The following is a 19286-nucleotide window of genomic DNA, read 5'->3' as shown; positions in this document are numbered from 1 at the left end:
ATGAATTAGGGTTTTTTATATTGGCAATAATATTGTTATAATCAAATTCGCAAAATTTACTAATTTGCTGTTGAAATACATGTAAGATGACAGTGCAGTGCTGCGCCTCTCCTCAGGGGGCGCTGTGTCATTGGCAATTGGCCCATGCTCATTCATTATCTCTTTTTTTATCGCCAGTACTTGTTAATACACATGTTCTACATATACTGGAGTTCCAGTCTGTCTAACATATGTAATGAATGCTACTGACATATTTAGTTTTTCTGATCGGACATGCAGTGAAAATGTGCGGGATTAAACAAGATACCGGGCCTCACTAGTAGGGGGCGCTGCTGAGTCCCTCAGCCACAAAGAGCAACTGGCTCTGCTCTGGCTACCAGACTTTCTTAGAAAGACATAACAGCGTGAGAGAGATATATAAAGAAGAAGACGAAGTAGAAGAAGAACAAGACTAGGTGAATGAACTTCACATAAAAATAAAGGTTACATCACACACAAGAGACATCAGCCAAAGAAAATATTCAAATTAAATTTTAAAAAATCCCATTTGACTTAAATATTCTTTCATTTTTATTGCTGTCAATGATTAATTACATGGAAATTATTAAATAATTAAAAGCTTTAATCAGTTCAGGTCAAAACTGAACTGTAAGCTTCCATATTGGATTTGTTCATCCGACATCTCCTGTCAGCTACACCTGGTTACCATAGTAACAGATCAAAGCTGGAACAGGGCGGTGTAGAAGGCGGGTTCAGAGCAGCGGCTCTTATAGTAGAGGATGATGTCATTGATCAGGTGTTTCCTTCTGACTTGAGGCGGAGGGGCGGAGTCGCTGTCCAAGCGACAGCGGCGAGAGCAATTAGACGCCATCTCTGTGAGCAGGAACCCTGAGGAGGAAGACAAGGGTAACTACCATCCAATGGATCTTTAGAACCAAGCAGCCATCTTGTGATTGGCACTTACCCAGAGACCGCCTGCTGGTTACCATCCCATTCACCAATGGGACGACCAGTCCTAGCTTGGTGGAGGCGTTTCCATGGAAACAGATCCTGAAGAGTCCCGTCTTCAGAGGATGGATGAAGATCAACTGGATGTTGGAGGAACTGAGAGAGAGACGGACAGTCTGTCAGACCTGGAGAGCCATGCTGGGCTCGACTGAAACAGAACTTCAAGTGGGACCGGTCAGAACCACCGACCCAGATCCACTCACCCGGTCTCTATCTGCGCTCTCGTCTCCAGCAGCAAATCGGTCAGAGGAAACTTTTCTGAAACACAAAGATCAGAAAAACATGGGCCACCATACTCACTCCGTGTGGAAAAGTGGGCGTGTCCCACAGAGGAGGGCGGAGCTTCTACTTTCTCTGATTTTGAATGTGCAATACTTCCTACGGCCACCAGGGACTGTCTTGTTCAGTCCGCTTCAATCTGACTCCAGTCCGTTTGCCTATATTAAGTTCGGTTCAGTTGGTGAGCTGTGACTGCTAATCGACCTCTGACCTCTGACATTTCTCCTAGCGCTAGCAGCAGAAATGGCTCCTGGTCTTCAAATCCTCCAACCGCTAAAATCTGACGCCTCCATCTTGTTTCCATCTGGTGAAGAAGGAAGTTGCTCTCAGTGTCTTCAGAGGTTTTTGTGTCGTTTCCTTCAGTGGTTCTTGGTGCAGCGCCCCCACAGGCCAGGAGGGGAACAGGTTGGTTTGACTCAGAGAACCACAGCAGCTGGAGGTGGAGCAGATGATGGAGTTCTGGTTTCAGTAGAACCGGGTCGACCCGACCATCAGGAGGGAAACATCCATCAAAAACTGCATCCTGTTTCTTCAGGTGTTTCTGGATTCTGTTGATTGAATCTGAAAATGATTTACTTACGTCATGGATTTCAGTTTCATCTCTTAGTTTTGTTCTGCGACTCACTGGAGTCAAAGAAAACAGCAGAAAACCTGCTAGGGATGATTAATAGTTATTTAGCTAGCTAGTTAGTTACCAATGTCCTCAAAGAGTTCGACCCAAACAATCAGCAGCTTTGAGTCTGATCGGAAAAATGATGAGACACTCTGACAGGACCGGATGTCTTCTGATGGACGGGTCTGAACACACACACGGGGACAGGTAGGACAGAAAAAACCTTGTATGTTAATGTACAGGGTAGGTTGAGGGCGGAGCCTCACCTCAGCTCTTTTCTGGTTGGATGATGAAGCAGTGGCGTGCTCTGCCTCCTCATAGCTCTTCAGCCAATCAGCTGCATTGAAAATGAAGATAAATTGATCACCTTGGGTGTGATTGGTTACTGGCTTTTATGTCAGAGTGACATCACCAAGCACTGACTGTAGGTGTGTGATGAAGGAACAATGAAGGTGATTTCTGTCAAAGCATCGGCAAACTTCAGGACGAACCTCCGTCCATCGAACACGCCGCCTCCGCTGTCCCCCAGAACATCCCCGAGTTCTGAAACCAGGAATCGCCCAGTTCATTAACCGAAGAGTTCTGACACCTGAACCCTCGAACAAAGATCTCACCTGAACCACTGGCTCCGCCCACCTCTTCAGGACAACCAAGAGACGACAGGAAATCCAAGAAAGGACCGCTGATGCTGGTCTTCTTGTCCACATTCCCCAAGATCTGCAGGGAGATGGACAGGTAAGACAGGACAGACTCAGAACCATCCGAGACAGGTGGACAGGTAGGACAGGTGAGGAATACCTCTCTGGGTGTCTTCTGTCCTGCTCTCATGTAGAAGACAAACGCACAGTCACTGTTTCTGGATGGAAGCTGGTCCAAACGTCTCAGGCTATCTGAGAAACCTGGAAGAGACGGGTCCAGAGACAAGAGCGAGGGCTGCATGCTGTTGACACCTGGATCCTGCCGACAGGAAGGACAGATGAGTGATGGACAGGTAAGCCAGATAAAACCAATCGTGTCCCGATGTCTACCTTCACACTCTCTGGAGTCAGCAAACCCAGGTGGGACAGGAAGAGTCTGGTCACCTGGAAGCAGCTGACAGGAGTAGGTGGTCTGCAGGTTGCCATAGCAACTAAATGGCCGCTCAGCCGAGGCTGAGCTTCAATTTCCTGTTGGGTCTTCAAGGTTACTCGCAGATGGTCCAACTGCTGCTGGTCCTAAAGTACAGATGTCCACACCTGAGACACACCTGTACCTTGATTTGTGACAGCTCTGAACGTCTAGAACGGATTTTAATGCTGGTTCTGGTTGGACTCAGATCTTACCTCAGCAGGTCCAGTTCTGATCAGAGGAGGGATGCTCTGATCTGCTCCGACTGAAGGAACTCTCTCCATACTCTCCGGAACCAGCTGGTGGTTGATGGACCGTCTCCGTCCAGCGTCTTCAGCAGAGATACGCGGCTGTCTTGGGACCAGCGCCGCCTGCGTCTATCCAAGAGACAAAAACTCACATGAAGACTTTCGTTCTGCAGACCAATAGAACCTCAACAGACTCCAGAGCAGATCCAAATGATACTGCAGCACCACCATCAGGCTGGTTGAGGCACTGTAGCAGCATCACCTGATCACATGATCACCTGAATGTCTCGGCCATCTTTGGGCAGCAGGTGGAGCTGTAGAGTCCAGCTGTGATGTCCAGACGGTCCCCTCAAGATCACCAGCAGAGACGGACTGGGCTCTGCAACAGGACCGGAACTATCAGTATGTATCTCTGCAGTTCTGGGCTGAGGTTCTGTCTCTGGTTCTGGATCTACCTTGATCGGGTTGATCTGGTGTTGGCTCCAATGTGGCCAGAATCACAGAACCTTCCAGAACAAAATATCGGGACCTCTTCAGGCTGCTGTCGTCCAACATCAGGGCGTTGTCTCTGAGCGAAGGATCTGGACCCACTCCGGAAACCTGCATGATACTGGACCAGAACCAGCTGCAGTTAGAACCCAGGAGCGAACTAGAGCAGAACCAGATGTACTTAGCTCCTCCTAGGTTCTAACTGCAGCTGGTTCTGGTCCAGTTTGCTCCTGGTTTCTGACTGGATCAGAACCAGGACAGTGTTTTAGTCACCAGCTCAGCGTTGCCTCCGCCGCCTCCTTCACCCTCAGAGAGGCCGGGTTCAGATCTTTGTCGTCCTTCCACACAACGTTCTGGTCCTGTCTGGACCTGCTGCCTGAGATCCCCAACTCCACAATCTCCAAAACCTCCAGCAGACACTCCTGGCGGTACCAGAAGGGACAGAGGCGTTCACCTAGAGAACAGGAACCGACCCAGCGGACCTCCAGAACAGTTACCTGATGTACCGGATCAGAACCTGTGGAGGTTGCAGGTCAGTTACCTGCTGGTGCAGCAGAACCGGGTTCTGGGTCAGCCAGGTGTTCAGGCAGCAGAAAGCAGCGACGATGATAGAGTGCAGGTCTCTGGAGTGGAGCGGAGGAGGACGGCCGCACTGGAACACGATGTAGGTACAGACAGAACCAACGGCCCGGCGCCGCTCCGAGGCCTCCACCTGGACCTCTACCTGCCGGCCCACAGAACATTCAAACTGATCCGGGTCAGAACCAAATAAAACAACGAGAGGACCAGATGGTGGCGCTGAGATCCTTAGGTCCACCTTTGAACCGCTTTGATCCGGTTTCAGTCAAACTGGACTGTAGCCAGTTCTGGTGTGTGTGTGTTCCCACCTTGGCCAGTCCTCCCAGTACTTCCAGTGCAGACAGACAAACTGCAGGGTCATTTCTCCACTGAGACGTCAAACGCTGAGTCAGCAGACGGACAACATGAACCCAAAGGACTGCTGCTTCCGATTGGGTGGCTGGTTACCATGGCAACACACATACATTATCAGAGGTAGTTTACCAACACCCAAACAGTAAGGAAGACAGTTCTTTATATCCTACTTGGTGTACTGGTCCTGCTGGTTCCACTGGTTGCCCTGAATTGGACCTCCTGGTTCCGATAATCAGACCTTCTGGACTGAAAATGAAGAAGTTTATCTGACAACATGTTTGGTAAAACACTCTTCCTTTCTCCTTTTCCCTTTAGGGGTCGCCACAGCGAGTCATTGGTCTCCGTCTAACCGCGTCTTCCACATCTTCTTCTCACACCAACCACCTTCATGTCCTCCTTCCCTCCATCCATAAACCTCCTCTAAGGTCTTCCTCTAGGCCTCCACCAATCCAATAAGGAGATCATGTTCTTGACTAGCATGTTAGATTTGGGAAAAGTTGTATGCCACATGCCCATTCTTAAGCTGACATTTCTCCAGGCTTTAGAATAACATAAAAAAGACACATAGTGTCCCTTGGTGGCTGCATTTCGCTAAAACACTTAATTGTAAAATAAAGTAAATATGTTGATTTCACCAGAAAAAACAGGTAAGTTTGACTTGGAGAACTTACCTGACCAGGATCAGGTGAGGGAGGAGGAGCCTCTGCTGCAGCCGAGTCATGGACTACATTCAACATGGCGGCTGCAGAGACAAAGAAGTGATTAATGTCCATGAGGCAAAGTCATGGAGAAGATCAGGAAGCAGAAACTGACCCAGGAGCAGCTGGATGTTGCATGTGTCTGTCTCTATCTGCAAAGCTCCAATCAGAAGGCTGCAGAGGCGGGGCTTAAAAGACAGGAAGTCACCTGCTGTGGCATCCTCACAGCCCATCATCAAATCCACAGAGTTCTGCAGAACCACAGCCAATGTTGGTGTGATGGCAAGTCAGACTTGCTCAAATGTTGCCATGGTTACAGAGGGGCTACCTGTATTTGGGCTGGTCCAAGCTGCACGGGGAGGGGCATCAGAGACAGCAGGATGAAGATGGAGGAGCGCCTTAAATCCACAGGACTGACGAGGCCCTTAAACCGGATCAGATCCCTGGAAGCATCAACAGGAAGTTACCTGATGGTCACAATCATGCTTGGTTCAATTCAGAGAAAGATGTTTATTCACCTGCCCACCTGTCTACAGGAGCCCAGAGAGGACAACACAAACACCAGAGCAAGACTTTTCACCATCTGAGGATCTGAACGGTTCGTGATTCAAACCAGATTAAATTAAATGCAGGTTTGGTTCCTGTTGTCTGGTCTGGACCTGACGGTTCTGGCGGTTCCTGCCCTCAGTTTTACTACAATACCATGATACTCTGCTCTGCAGGTATCTGATAGGATCAGGTGCATCAGAAATAAGCAGGTTCTCTAGGTTCACTACAAACCATTTGTCGTGTTTTCTGTGTGGAAACAACAAATCCAGAACCCAATGACCCCACCGGCTCTGCTAGAACTGATCTGAAATCAGGTCCAAAACCTGATCCACATTCTAACATTCATGGGAACGCTCCCAACCTGATCTGAGCTGAGTCCCACCCACTTCTAGTTCTGTACTGGAGGTGTTGGTACCTGTCCAGCAGTACCGTCTCCAGGACAGAGACAAAGGACGGCAGCAGCAGGTTGACCCCTCTCAGGTCGCAGCAGAACAGACGGGTGGAGTTCAGCAGGACAGAGACCAGGACAGGTGGACAGGCGTCCTGGAGGCTCCGCAGGAGAACCAGGTAGAACCTGACAGAGGACACCAGGGATAGGAGTGAGACAGTGAGATGGACAGACCTGGACAGGTGGACAGACAGTTACCTGGACAGGTAGACGGACTGAATGTTTTCTGCTGTCTTCTTGCAGGTGAAAATCCTGCAGAGCGTCCCGCAGGCCTCTGCTCTCCCTGCTGCCCATCGGTCTGACATCACAGTGACATCAGCTCGTTTACCTGTTGGAGACAGGTGACACAGGTGTGTAGCTGAGTCCAGGAATATTAGAGTACGGTCTATATTAGGAGCAGGTCCTACAGGACAGACCTGAAGTTATCAGAGCAGCTTCAAACAGCCAGGAGCCAAACAGGTGCAGGAGGGAATCCATGTTACACCTGAGAGGGTGGGCGGGGCATTGCGGGGCGGAGCTCAGAGGAGGACAGGAAGAGGGCAGACGGGAGGAAGACTTCCAGTGATTGGGGGATGAAGGTGTCTGAGAAGACAGAAAATGGAGGCCAATAAGTTCCAACATCAGATGCAACCAGATGGACCTGATGAGATGATTTACCTGGACAGGTAAAGGTTTCTTTAGACTAGAAAGGGGACATCTGTTTATTAGGGCACTGTACCTATAGAGCTGTTCTCCTGAACCAATAAAAACCATAATGCTCTGGATCAGCTTGGATCCAGGTTCTACCTGTTGTTTACATGAAGATGAGAAGCTTTTAATAGGCGGGGCTTCAGGTGTAGTGGGGAAGTTAACAGGTGAGGGCGGGGCACTTCCAGAACGAGGCCGTGAGAACCCTGCAGAGAAGAAGAAAAAGGTTGGATCACAGAGCGGTCTTCACTGAAAACAACGACAACAAACTGACAGAGATTACCATACGATGGGAGGCGGTCTCTAAACGGACTTCTGCTCACAGAGAAACCTGGAGGAAAGATCACAGGGAGATGAACCGGAACCACAGAGGAGTTCTGATGGACAGGGTCGGTGGACTGAGGTTGTTTACCCTGAGAAGGCAGTCTGTCTCCGGATTGACTTCTGGCACCAAGTTCTACAGAAACAAATAAACCATCACACCTGAAGCAGCTTTGCTCTGGTTAAACATGAAGATGTTTGTTAAATCTGGACTTCTCAAACTGGAGAGCAACAGACACATTTTACCCCTTCATAGGATCTGGAAATACTTCCCAAAGGCCTAGAAACTTCCATGGTCTTCCCTTTTGGATACACCAGAACGAGGGTCGGTTCTCCTTCTACATGGATGATCTGTTCCAGTCTTCCTCCATTAACTCTTGACTTCAGACCAGATACTGATGTTCTCCTGGAGCTTCTCTGGAACAACCCTGGCTATGTCCATCAAGGCCAAAAAGCATTGTCAGACTCCAGCCCCACTTCCTCACAGTGGAAGTGGGGAAGCCTGAATTCAGAACCATGAGCGAGTTTCCCTGTTCCTGTTGCAGTAGGTCCATTCTGGTCCTTGTCTCCCTGAGCACCAGGCAAATCTTTCAGGTAATTGGGGATTCAAGGAGCATGGTGTGAAGATCCAACAGATGGATTCCTGTTCATTACTCTGAACAAGGAGGCTTTCATAAACATAAGTCCATCATAACTAAAACAAACTAACTTTCATAACTAATGTCCATCTCTCCAGTGTATGCTGGGTCTTCCTATGGGTCTCCTTCCAGTGGGACGCAACCAGAACACCTCACCAGGGAGGCGTCTATCCTAACCAGATGCAGGAGTCACCTCAACTGGCTCCTCTCGACATGGAGGAGCAGAAGCTCTACTCTGAGACCCTCCCAGAAGAATCTCACCCTAACTCCAGACACCTGCGGTGGAAATTAATTTCGGCAACCTGCATCATCTGTGATCTTGTTCTTTTGGTCACTACCCAGAACCTGTGACCATATTTATGGGTAGGTATGTATGTAACTTTATTTAAGCTGGCACGTCTCATTGAGATTAAAAATCTATTTTTCAAGAGAGACCTGGTCAAGACTACTAGGTGTGTAGATAGGCCAGTATTGACGAGCAGCTCTCTCATCACCACGATGGGCTGGTGCAGTGCTCGCACCTTTATAGATACAGCACCAATCCGTCTTTCAATTTCCCGCTCCATTTCTCCCTAATTTCTGAACAAGACCCCAAACTCCTCCACCTGGAGCAAGACCTCTTCACAAACCCAGGGTTTCCCCTTTTCCAAGTCACTGGTCCTTCCTCCTGCTGTTTCACACTCATCAGCAAACTGCTACAGCAAACGCTGAAGATCATGACCTGAAGAAGCCAACAGAATCACATAACATCAGAGATGCGATTGTGAGGCCACCTGAACTGATCTCCTCAACAGCCTGGCTGCACCTGCAAAGTGTGAAGTCACTGGAAGAAAAACCAGAATTATTGTCTCTATTTCTGCAATGAGGTCCAGTTAAGTTGGGTCTACCTGTGTTTGGTAGCAGATGCTCTGTTTGTTCTGAGGTTCTTTCAGTCACACCTGCAGAGACAAGAAAACATTCAGACCCAGTTCGCCCGACCTCTAAAGCCCCTTTTCCACTAGAGCAGCTTTAACCGGTTCTGCCTCTGTCCACCCTAGCCACTTTTGTTTCCTTTAGCAGAGCCTGCGCATTTCTTCTATATTTTTCATAGACACTTCAGGGTTAGTACAAGCTGTGCATGGTGATCTGAATGAGAGCGGACTACATTTGCTGATCGGCTCATGATTTACATCACTGGAAGCTCCAAACAACATCTCAGCCACCGCTGGGGAGCGGTGGACATGCCGTCTGCTACCAGAGACTTGCTCAGTATGGAGGAGCAGAATGACCGTGATTGAACGGGTCATTGTGATTCTGATTTAACAGGGCAAGCAGCACTTCTCTGAAGAATGAGTATGCAATGAAGAAGTGAGAAACAGTGCAGCTCTGCTCAATGTTCTGTTGGAGTTACAGTTCGGTGCCAATCTGTAAGACACCTGAACTACATAATGTTTGGACTATAGAAACCAAATATGTGTTATATTCTCTGTTTGGTCACTAGATGGGGTTGTAGGCATAAGTGTATGAGCCATGGGGCAATAGGAAGTCGGCAGGTGTTGAACTCGGACAGGCGTACAAGTTTTGACTGCTGTGGCGGAAAAGACTGCAATTGAGGCAGATCCAACTTGACTAGAACCAAACCAAACATTAATTAGTAGAATGAGATCCAACAATGGAGAAGGGGCCAAACTCTTAGCTCTGCCTCTCTGTTCAGGCAGTGGGATCATTATATACCTGTTCTTCATCATGGAGTTAAGGGGAGTTTAACAAGCAACTGAACCAAGAATGAAGAAACGAGATCTTCCACTGATGTATGACCAGACGGAGAACTTTACAGAACAAATATGGTGTCAGAATGAAGCAGAACTTTGGGCCTGTAAGGTTCCTGTGGACATCAATTTGTTCTTAACATCTTTCTCTCCAAATTCTGATGCAAGACAAGGAGGAGGCTGAAATGTAGGTGGTGATACCTGAACATGCCCTCAGCTCAGTAATTTGAGGAAGTGAAGAATATGGACCTCGCTGAGAAAACAGCTGTGGTCTCATCAAACAGGCTTTGGGCCATACTGAGTTGATTCTGTGTAAGTTCTGGTTCTGTTGAAAGTTTTGTACCAAGGAAGGCGTCGACCAGTTCACTGACTGATCTCATGGCTCTGAAGAAGATTCCTGGCAGCTGAACATCTTCGTCCAGGGAGGAACCGGCTGCTGGGCCAATCAGATCCACTGGATTACTACAGAAAGCAGGAAACTCATCAGCAAGGTCTCCAGGCCAGAGGGAGGAGCATCAATCATTTACCTGAACAGGTGCAGGAACTTGAACCAGGTGTGAGAAATACGTTCACCTTCCATGTCTGGAGGAACCAGAGAAGCATCTTCATCTGGAACTTTGAAGGGAGGGAAGGAAGGTCCAAACATCTGAGGAAGGAGCCTGGGAGGAGAGTTAGGGTACAGGTTAGGATTGGGACACAGTGATCTGATACAGAACCAACAGAGATTCTCCAAAACAGCAGACAACCGCCTGGAACAAATGACAGCATTGGAAGAGCTTCACTGGTCCAATGAAGTGTTGGAACTTCAGAACTTCAGCAACATGACCTGGTGAAATCCTGAGGCTGTAGACGGACCTGGAGGTTAGTCCTGCAGCGACCCGGCTCCACTGCTCCACCACCGCAGGCTGATGCCTCCAGCTGCTGAACATCTGCCTGAACGTCTGCCACAACGAGCGGCATGGAAAACATCGAGAACATGCCAGCAGCCACACTTCCAGGAGGACCGCTACGGAAAGGTCCGACAAGCCTCCTGTCCATAGGTGAGATGGACAGGTGGAGGACAGATGGTATGATACACAAAAGCAGGTATTTTGTCTCACCTGCAGGAGTGGGCGGAGCCAACAGGGTGTGGTTGACGCGCAGCAGGAAATGCAGGAGAGCCTGCCAGGTTTCGCTGCTTATCACTGAACTCTCTCTGGCCAGAGACTGAACCGAACTCAATACCTGCTGGCAGAGAGACAGGTAGACCGGACTCACCTGTCCTGACCTGAGAAGGCGGGACAAAGCAGTTAAGATCTCATTAGGTGTTTGATTCGGGTTCTGATCTGAGTGAGGGTTTGACCTGAGGTCTGGGTTTATTTTGTGGCTTCATGTGGATAGTCTGGTCTGGTTTCAGGACCAGGTGAAACCAAGTACCTGGGTAGGAAGAGGATGTAGAGATGCCGAAGGATCCTCTGGACATACAGATTAGGGTCTCTGCTGATTGGTGGAGGGGTGGAGCTTTTTTGGGACACCAGGGCCATCATCCAATCAGTGTAGACGTCCACACAGAGTTTGACAGTGTCTCTGTTCGATGGCAGCGTCAAACCGTAACAGAGGACCTCCATGGTCCACTTCACCTGAGCGTGAAGAGACATCAACATCTACCTGACATGTTTCTGGACTGAAACCAGAGGATCTGGACAAAACTTCAATCACAGCAGAACCAGAACCTTTACCATCGGATCAGGAGACAGAATGTAAAGTTACAGATTAGTGATCTTCATCAGTAACCAGTCAGGGACCAATAGGTGATCCATCAGGGACAATCAGTGATCAATCAGGGACCAATCTGTGATTTTTAGTAGCTGAAAAATTATGTTTTTATTGTAAACATCCATATGATGTTGTGTCCAGTTGCCATGGTTTCAGTTACAGAACATATCCGCTACCATGGACACATCGAACCAATAAAGTTCTTATTAAAGTGGAATTGGACCTGATCAGATGGATTGATCAGTTGATAAGTCAGAGGTCGACCTGCTGTCGGCTCCTCCCACTGCCACACCTGGTGTTTACCTGCCAGTCAGTACGCAGCAGGCTGCGGGTGCCGGGGTTTCCCAGGCCTGCTGCTAGGGGCTTCACCACGGCAACAGCAACATCTCTGCCCACAGAAGGCGGGAAACTGCTGAGCACGCTCACCTGGCCTTTCAGGAACTGGTCCATCACCTGTCAATCACAGCTCACCTGGAACAGACAGGTAAACCGGTTGCTACAGTAAATTAATCATTTCAGCTCAAACATCCCAGAATCCTGTGGCTAGCTTTTAGTAGCTCGTGGTTTAGCCGTCTGTATTCAGTCCAGTTGGTTCTGGTGTTGTTGGAACAGGAGCAGTTCTTCACTGTGAGGTTAATGAGCCTCGGTTTAATCAGAGAGAGAACAGACTGATTACAGGTGAACTCACAGCAGATTCACTCAGGTGAGTTCCAGGTGAGCCAGTTAACAGGATAAATTTGACGTAATCAGAATACTGTAGTAGTAATCAAATTACTTTAGTTCTAATCAGAACTAAAGCTCTATTCAGAGTACATTAGTACTAATTACTTTAGGCCTAGTCAAAGCACAATAGTTCTAATCAGTACCATAGTTGTAAGCAAAGTACATTAGTAGTAGTCACATTACTTAAGTTCTAATAATCATAGTACAGCAGCTCTTACCAGAGTACTTTAGTACTACTCAGAGTACAGGATGTTAACTGAAGCTTCACATAAAGCCGGTTTGAACAGAACCATCCAGAACCAAATGGACCTGATGAAGGAACCCGTTGCTCTGGTTCTGATCTGATGAAGCAGCAGAACCTTCTTTCTTGTTCAAGTGAGTCGCTGCCTGATGGGCCGGACCAGGTCAAGCAGCCAGTCCTCTCTGGTTCTGAAGGTCAAAGCTCTGCCTCCTGTTCTCCCTGAGCGCTGACTGGCAGGCTGAGCAGCAACAAGTTTACAGTCAACAAGCCTTCCCCTGCTGGCTGCTCCCTCTGCTGTGACGGAACATGGAGCTCCGACCCAAACGGACCTGCCGGCGCCGCCCAACTGCCGCTGACTGATTACTGCAAACTTTAACCTCCAGGCCCGGTTCTGGTCCGGCTGGCTGCTCCACCTCTTCATCTTCTGGGAGGTGGAGCTTCAAACTGAGGGCTTCAGGTGTTGTCTGCAGGTAGGTTCTGTTACCTGCGGGTAACTGGTGAATGAGAAAAGGCTCAGAGGGTTGATGAGTAACCCACCGAGCTGCAGGGACCGGTTCTGGTTGGTTCTGCTGGGACGTTGTCAGAACCAGGACACCGTAAAGAAATAGAAACAGGAGCCAGGATTTGGTTGAAATCGTTGTTTATTTTCGTTTCCCTTCAAACCGTCAGAAAATCAACAGGTGCTCGTTTCCATGGAGATATGGAGCCAACACAAAGAGGACATTTGATTAATAATTTTTACAAGAGACCCATTTTGACAGTGATATAAAACAGAAAAACACCCTGAGAGTACGGCAGCTGAGCAGGTCCAAACGGGCCTCAGGTCAGTACGGCTGCTTCTTGATGAACCTGGTGAACATGGTGAAGGCGGCGACAGGTTTATCTGTTGGAACCATGTGACCAGAGCCCTGCGGGACCACAAACCAGCCAATCAGCATCGAGAACCATGACCTCAGTGATGATGATGATGATGATGATGACGTACCTTCACCGTGAGGAAGGCTATGTTGTCAAACTCTTTAACGAAGCCTCCGATCTGATGACCATCCAGACCATCATAGACCCAGGGACGCCGCTGGACCTCCACCTAACACACAGGTAAACACACCTGAGCACCTCTGAAGGCTGTTTCACAAAACCAAGACAGCAGGTTAAGCCGGATTTTCCGAATATTCTGGCTTAATTAAGCATCCTTCGGTTTCACAAAAACAGTAGCACATAAGTTAGCCTGCTCCAGACCAGGCTACCTGACCGCCAGGCTACCTGACCGCCAGGCTGAGTTGAGGTGTCTTGGCGGTGCCATTTAAACATCAAACCTTTTCCCAGTTAACATCCAAGAACACCAGCAGTTTCCAGGCACGGGTCTTGTAGTCAACATTTCAGCTACAAAGTTCCCAGATCCTGTAAAATGTTCTTATTAGCCTGGTCAGGTGATCGTTACCTGCTGCTGTAGAGACTCCACAAACCACTCGTCACCCATGAAGTTGCAGGCCATGTCCACGTCTCCGTTGTAAACTAGGACCCGGTACTTCTGCAGAGAGCACATCACAGAACACCTGGAACCAAACCTGGATCACACCTGCACCCACCAACAGTGACTGGGGTTCTAAAATCCACAATAGTGGACCACACAAAAACTAACTATTAAACAATCTCCCATACAGTTCAACGTTATAAGTCTTTTCATGATGTTACCATTATGAAATAACTTGCAATTAAGTATTGGCAAAGCTGAATGTAATGTGGCAGAGGGTTACTGCCAGAAACTGCCGAAAGGAACTAAAAAAAGTTACTTTTAATGTAACTTAGTTACTTTAAAAATCAAGTAATCAGTAATCTAACTAAGTTACTTTTTCAAGGAGTAATCAGGAATCCAATTAAAATTACTTTTTCAAAGTAACTATGCCATCACTGATCACCAATCAGAACCCTCACTGCGTGCAATTTCCTGCTCAGACAGGAAGTTACAGAGGCTGCGGCGAAGTCACTGACCAGAGCTGAGAGCAGCTTTAGGTACTGCTTCCTGACGTCCATGTAGAGCCGGCCGTACATCAGGTTCACCTCAGAACTACAACACCAGACAAGACAGGTCAGAGATATACTGACGCCCCCCCAGACGGGACAGGTGAGACGGTTACCTGCAGATGGCCCAGTCCAGAGCGTCGGGACTGATGTGCAGAGCTTTCTTAACATACGCGTTGTTCAGGTAGAGGCTGGACGGCGTGGAGTTGGTGCAGGGCGGATCCAGGCGGACGGACAGGTGCACAGCGGCCAGACTCATCAGCTTCTGCAGTCAGAGGAGCAGCAGGTGAGAAGCTGAGAGCAGGTGAGTCCATCTTAATTAGGCAGCAGGTGAGTTCACACACCTGGTTCCACTGGCGGGTCTCCTGATGGTTGATGAAGATGTTCCCCATATCTCTGACCACCAGCTGCCCATGGTCCACACTGAGAATCCAGAAAGCGTCAGCCAGGCTGACCATCCAGAACTCACCTGCTGCAGGTGAGGTCAACCAGGTTACAGCTTACCTGAATCTGTGAGGGACTCCTCCCGCACACGGAGCGTACAGGTTGTAAATGTTGAGCCCTGAACTGTAAAGGATCGTCTGGACGTCTGACAACTGTAGAGAGAGAACACCTGGACTGAATACCTGGCGTACAGGAGGCTGGTGGAAGAACCATCTGTTCATCCAACAGCCTTGAACCTGACATTCATAATTCTGTAGAAGGAAGCTTTAAATTATAGATTCCACACAGCAGGAAAATGTGATCCGACGTTTTCACAACAGCACATTTCTGATTCCCTGGTTCCCTCCACCAGCCTTTAATAGAGGAAAATACCTTTTGACCAGCAACCGAGTTTCCCTGATTTTCATGGATCACTCAGATAAAACAGCATCGGATAAATAATTTGAATATTGTTATGTTGTGTATTTCAATGTGTTTTTCCATTGTTGATGCCTAACTGTTCCAAATGGAGCCGTCGTTGGAGCAAGTAGAAGTTGCTCTAACGACGGCTTAGCAAACTGTAGCTTACAGGGAATCAACTGTTCAAAATCCAATGACTGGTTTAATCACTTCAGTAACACAAACTCATCTGCTTCGAGTCTTTTTCCTTCCTTCCTTCCTTCTCTTGCCACTAACAGCTACATGAAACCGTCCTGCAGCAGGCCAAGATGTCCTGTGTTCTAATGAATTAGACAATCGTTAAACTAAATTTATGGCTTTAGCAACTAATATTGTTATTTAAGGTGTTTGGACTTGAGACCGTTTAATAAAAAACAAGCTTAAGCTGCCATCTTGGAATCCCAAAATCCCAACTTAGATCCATCACTACTGTGGCTGGTGAATAGACTAAGAACCAATTGTCTAAAACAGGGGAGCCCAAAGTGGGTCCTGGAGGGCCGGCATCCTGCATGTTTTAGTTCTCCCTAGTTTAACACACCTGGATCAAATGATGGCTCATTAGAGGCTTAAGAATAACATTGACATGCAGAAAAGGTCGTTGCTACCACCAGGGAACTAAAACGTGCAGGATGCCGGCCCTCCAGAACCCACTTTGGGCACCTCTGGTCTAAAAGGTTATTGAATAGTTATTGGAACATAAACTAAATTTAGCTAATTAATTTACTCTCATCTTAATTTAAAGCAAATTTAATTTTCATCATTTCCCAAGCTCCAATACAAACCCAGGTCTTCCAGCATCCATATCCATATGAGACACCAGTGAAGGAGGTCAGCTCTCATCAGCCTGGTTCTACTGGACAATAACTGAGACTGACCCGTTTAGCTGTTGTTTTCCTGATGATCAGTCGATAACCAACTTGGTCATTTTGCTCTAAATTATTAGTTTTATTAATAATTGCCCTATGAAATCAGCAATAGTTGATAGCCAAACCAGACTCTGTTGTTGTCATCCCCCCCCCCGTCGGACCCGGCTCAGACTCACCTTTTCAGTGCAGTTGGGGTTCTGGTTGTTGTGGAAGTCGCACTTCCCGCCGCTGCAGCAGTACATCTGAAGCTCCGCCCACAGCTGGCTGCCCAGCAGGCCGTGGTAGTAGGCGAAGTAAACCAGAGAGTTATCATTCAGCTCGTAGCTCGACATCCCGTTGCCCACAGCAACGCCCTGCAACACAGGTCAACAGGGCGTCACACAGAGGCTGAGAGAGGTCACCTGAACCGGTCAGAAGCTGAGCAGAACCTGCAGGTTCAGGCTGGAGTCCTCCATGACTCGCTCGGCGAGCGTCGGGATGTAGATCCCACCGTAACTTTCTCCGGTCAGGTAGAGCTCGTTGCTGCTGTACTCTGGAAACAGCCGGAAGAACTCCTTCAGAGCCAGGTAGTTGTTCATGGACACCTGCAGACACGGAACGTCTCATACACTGGAGAACCAATCAGAGGCCGAGTCTCAGGTCCACAGGCAGCCGTGAACCAATCAGAAGCAGCGTTGGAAGCTCATCACTCACCTCTGTGTCATTGGTTTTGTAATTCTTATCGTCAGAGTATGAGAAGCCGACACCCACTGGAGACTCCAGGTACAACATATTGGCAATCTGCAGGTGAGCAATGAGCCAATCAGCTTTCAGGACTCAGCAAGTGACCACACCCCCCAGTCACATGGCCTACCTTGTTCCAGGAGTACGGGTTGTACTGCAGCGTCACTCCATCGTCCTGGATCTGAAGGAGAGGAAATCAAAGAGTGCGCACTGATGTCATACAGGTAACGTGGGCGGAGTCAGGGGTTAGCTACCAGGAAGGGTCCATGCTCGGTGAGCAGTCCGTCCAATGAGCTGCAGCCCGGACCGCCGTTCAGCCACAGAACCACCGGGTCGGACGACGGCTTGCTCTGAGACTCCACAAACCTGAGAACCAGAACCTGTTCAGGTGAGGCAGCAGCAGCCAGGTTAGGTGCAGGAACTCAGGTACTGACCAGTAGTGAAGGTGTTTCCCATCAGCCACGTTCAGGTATCCAGAGTACTGCCTGAAGCTCGGCTGCTTCTGGAGCCCAGGAAGGAAGCTGACCTCATCTGCAGAGGGAGCGGCGCCGGCGCCCAGCAGGAACGTCAGGAGGAACCACAGGAACACCTGCATCTGAGGCGGGACAGGAAGCGACATCACTTACGACACCTGAGGCTGGACAGGAAGTGACATAACTTACTACACCCGAGGCTGGACAGGAAGTGACATCTACTACACCCGAGGCTGGACAGGAAGTGACATCACTTACACCTGTCAGGCAGTTCCTCCTCTGATTGATGCATTTGATATTTCCTGTTTGTTTTTTTTTTTCATCCAATCAGAGCCTTTAGAGAACATCGCGTTCCCTGATTGGACCGGCTGGACTCAGGCTGGTCCTGCTGCTCCGGTTGGAAGGAGGAGGACGAGTTCCCTTAGATTACCAGAACCATTTTACATGCTGTTAACCTAGCCTTGGTAAACGGATCAGAACCAAAGACTGTAATCACACTTTAACACACGTGAAGAAAAACTGGACCTGATGCTCCAGAACCAGGTCCAGATCTTCATCATGTTGATAAAACAGCAACAGAACTCCTCCAGATTTATGATCACAATCAATCTGGACCTTCTGTTCTGGACCACTTGCAGAACCTAGTGAGCAGGTTTCATTGTAGGACAACCCAGAACCGGTCCAATCCAGATCCATCCCATCATCAATAAGCTGCGCACCCCAAAGAGACCACCAGGGGGCTCTGCAGTAGAACCGGGCCTTAACAGGAAGTTCTGTCGGTTTCAGTCAGCTGCCTCCAACAGGGTCGTTCCAAAATGACCCATTGTTTAAGTTCTGATCCACTTCAGCAGGGAGTAAACTTTATTAAACTCCAAGACAAAAACGCCTAACTTTTATCGGAACCAGCAGAACTTCCTTTACAAAGGGGACAGTCAGAACCGTCAGGATGCAGATTCAAACAGAAACAGAGTTCACCATGAGGAAACAACCCCAGTCCGGACCAGAACCGGGTCAGAATCGAACCAGAATGAGAGGGTTCGTCCAGGACAGGTTAGACCAGCTAAGACCACCTGGGTCCAGCCAGAACCAGAACCCCAGCATTACAAAAACTCACCTTTCAGAGTCCACCTGTCCGCGTGCTGCAGTCGCTCTGATCACTGCAGGTCATGTGACTGACTGCAGCCGGTCATGTGATTCTGGTCTTATGGTTACAGTCACGTGTTCAGCAGAGGACTTCCTGGTTCTGGTTCATCAACTGGGTCGAGTTTTTATAAACAAAGGTTTTTCATTTAGAAACACAACTTTCCTCCACAACAAATGTTTTATTTAGAACAATCAGCTCATTCGATACAAAATAAATTATGTTTAACTCCAGTAAAGGAAATAAAAACTACACATAAAGTTCTAGTAACGACAATGGGAATTTAATTAATTACTCTGAATCTGTGATGCACCTGTTCTGGCACTAGCTCACTACCGCCCCCTTCTGGGCGGAAGTGATTTTACTAATAATTCTTTATTTAATCAGGTAAACCCCGTTGATCTCATTTTCCGGTCTCCCGCGTGATACTCACCACTATACTAACGAGGAGAACTAAAGGAAGATCGATTCTGATTTCGGTTTAAGACGGAACAATGTTCTGAATCTATGATATCAATAACAAAATCAGAAAGAACTGTTATTTTATTATATTTCTAATTTAAAAAAAAGACTGGACAGACAGCGCCCCCTCATGGACGCTGAGTGAACTGCAGCAGTTTCATATAAACCTCTCATATTCGCTGAATTATTTCTCTGGTTTGTTTACTAATCCCATTCTTCTTATTTCAAAACT

At 48.2% G+C, this 19286-nt stretch overlaps 2 protein-coding genes across 7 annotated transcripts; both read right to left on the bottom strand.

The window, feature by feature from the left end:
• Positions 1-564: 564 nt before the first annotated feature.
• On the bottom strand, positions 565-12781 carry LOC102238253 (ral GTPase-activating protein subunit beta-like). 5 transcript variants are annotated; one of them, XM_023353554.1, is made up of 33 exons: positions 12463-12781; positions 11825-11992; positions 11183-11385; positions 10867-11033; positions 10622-10796; positions 10294-10425; positions 10110-10228; positions 8906-8956; positions 7472-7516; positions 7343-7390; positions 7159-7265; positions 6789-6954; positions 6571-6700; positions 6340-6498; positions 5704-5818; positions 5491-5626; positions 5349-5419; positions 4848-4923; positions 4632-4762; positions 4286-4468; positions 4018-4166; positions 3711-3865; positions 3534-3634; positions 3223-3384; positions 2929-3114; positions 2699-2857; positions 2515-2617; positions 2324-2443; positions 2167-2237; positions 1983-2085; positions 1212-1266; positions 965-1104; positions 565-888 (listed from the first exon to the last, which is right to left on the bottom strand). In XM_023353554.1, exons 2-33 carry the CDS (start codon positions 11969-11971, stop codon positions 719-721), a joined length of 4035 nt encoding a protein of 1344 aa, XP_023209322.1. In that variant the 5' UTR covers positions 11972-11992; positions 12463-12781; the 3' UTR covers positions 565-718. The 5 variants fall into 5 exon arrangements, 4 of the variants coding, with proteins under 4 accessions (XP_023209322.1, XP_023209324.1, XP_023209323.1 ...); XM_023353556.1 differs by having other exon boundaries at positions 2521-2617; XM_023353555.1 differs by having other exon boundaries at positions 3223-3378.
• A 327-nt stretch (positions 12782-13108) lies between these two features.
• Positions 13109-18650, bottom strand: ctsa (cathepsin A). Of its 2 annotated transcripts, XM_005812937.3 has the most exons (14): positions 18566-18650; positions 17413-17573; positions 17233-17344; positions 17109-17159; positions 16949-17035; positions 16684-16839; positions 16432-16608; positions 15012-15103; positions 14852-14930; positions 14624-14772; positions 14478-14553; positions 13927-14016; positions 13471-13572; positions 13109-13393 (listed from the first exon to the last, which is right to left on the bottom strand). In XM_005812937.3, exons 2-14 carry the CDS (start codon positions 17571-17573, stop codon positions 13310-13312), a joined length of 1416 nt encoding a protein of 471 aa, XP_005812994.1. In that variant the 5' UTR covers positions 18566-18650; the 3' UTR covers positions 13109-13309. The 2 variants fall into 2 exon arrangements, with proteins under 2 accessions (XP_005812994.1, XP_023209254.1); XM_023353486.1 differs by lacking the exon at positions 18566-18650 and having other exon boundaries at positions 17413-17612.
• Between the last annotated feature and the right edge of the window lie 636 nt (positions 18651-19286).

The sequence above is a fragment of the Xiphophorus maculatus genome, chromosome 20, assembly GCF_002775205.1.
Source record: "Xiphophorus maculatus strain JP 163 A chromosome 20, X_maculatus-5.0-male, whole genome shotgun sequence".
NCBI classification, from domain to species: domain Eukaryota; kingdom Metazoa; phylum Chordata; class Actinopteri; order Cyprinodontiformes; family Poeciliidae; genus Xiphophorus; species Xiphophorus maculatus.
The sequence above is the reverse complement of the archived record's forward strand: the minus strand, read 5'-3'. Positions and strand labels throughout refer to the sequence as shown.

Excerpts from the sequence above, each read along its gene's own strand:
- LOC102238253 (XM_023353553.1), bottom strand. The coding sequence starts at position 11,971 with ATGGACCAGTTCCTGAAAGGCCAGGTGAGCGTGCTCAGCAGTTTCCCG. Across the intron at positions 7,266-7,342 it reads AGACCGCCTCCCATCGTATG|GGTTCTCACGGCCTCGTTCT; the intron begins GTAATCTCTGTC and ends TCTTCTCTGCAG. Across the intron at positions 3,385-3,533 it reads AAGATGGCCGAGACATTCAG|ACGCAGGCGGCGCTGGTCCC; the intron begins GTGATCATGTGA and ends TCTCTTGGATAG.
- ctsa (XM_023353486.1), bottom strand. The coding sequence starts at position 17,597 with ATGTCGCTTCCTGTCCCGCCTCAGATGCAGGTGTTCCTGTGGTTCCTC. Across the intron at positions 17,036-17,108 it reads ACCCGTACTCCTGGAACAAG|ATTGCCAATATGTTGTACCT; the intron begins GTAGGCCATGTG and ends GCTCACCTGCAG. Across the intron at positions 14,773-14,851 it reads AGACCCGCCAGTGGAACCAG|AAGCTGATGAGTCTGGCCGC; the intron begins GTGTGTGAACTC and ends CTCTGACTGCAG.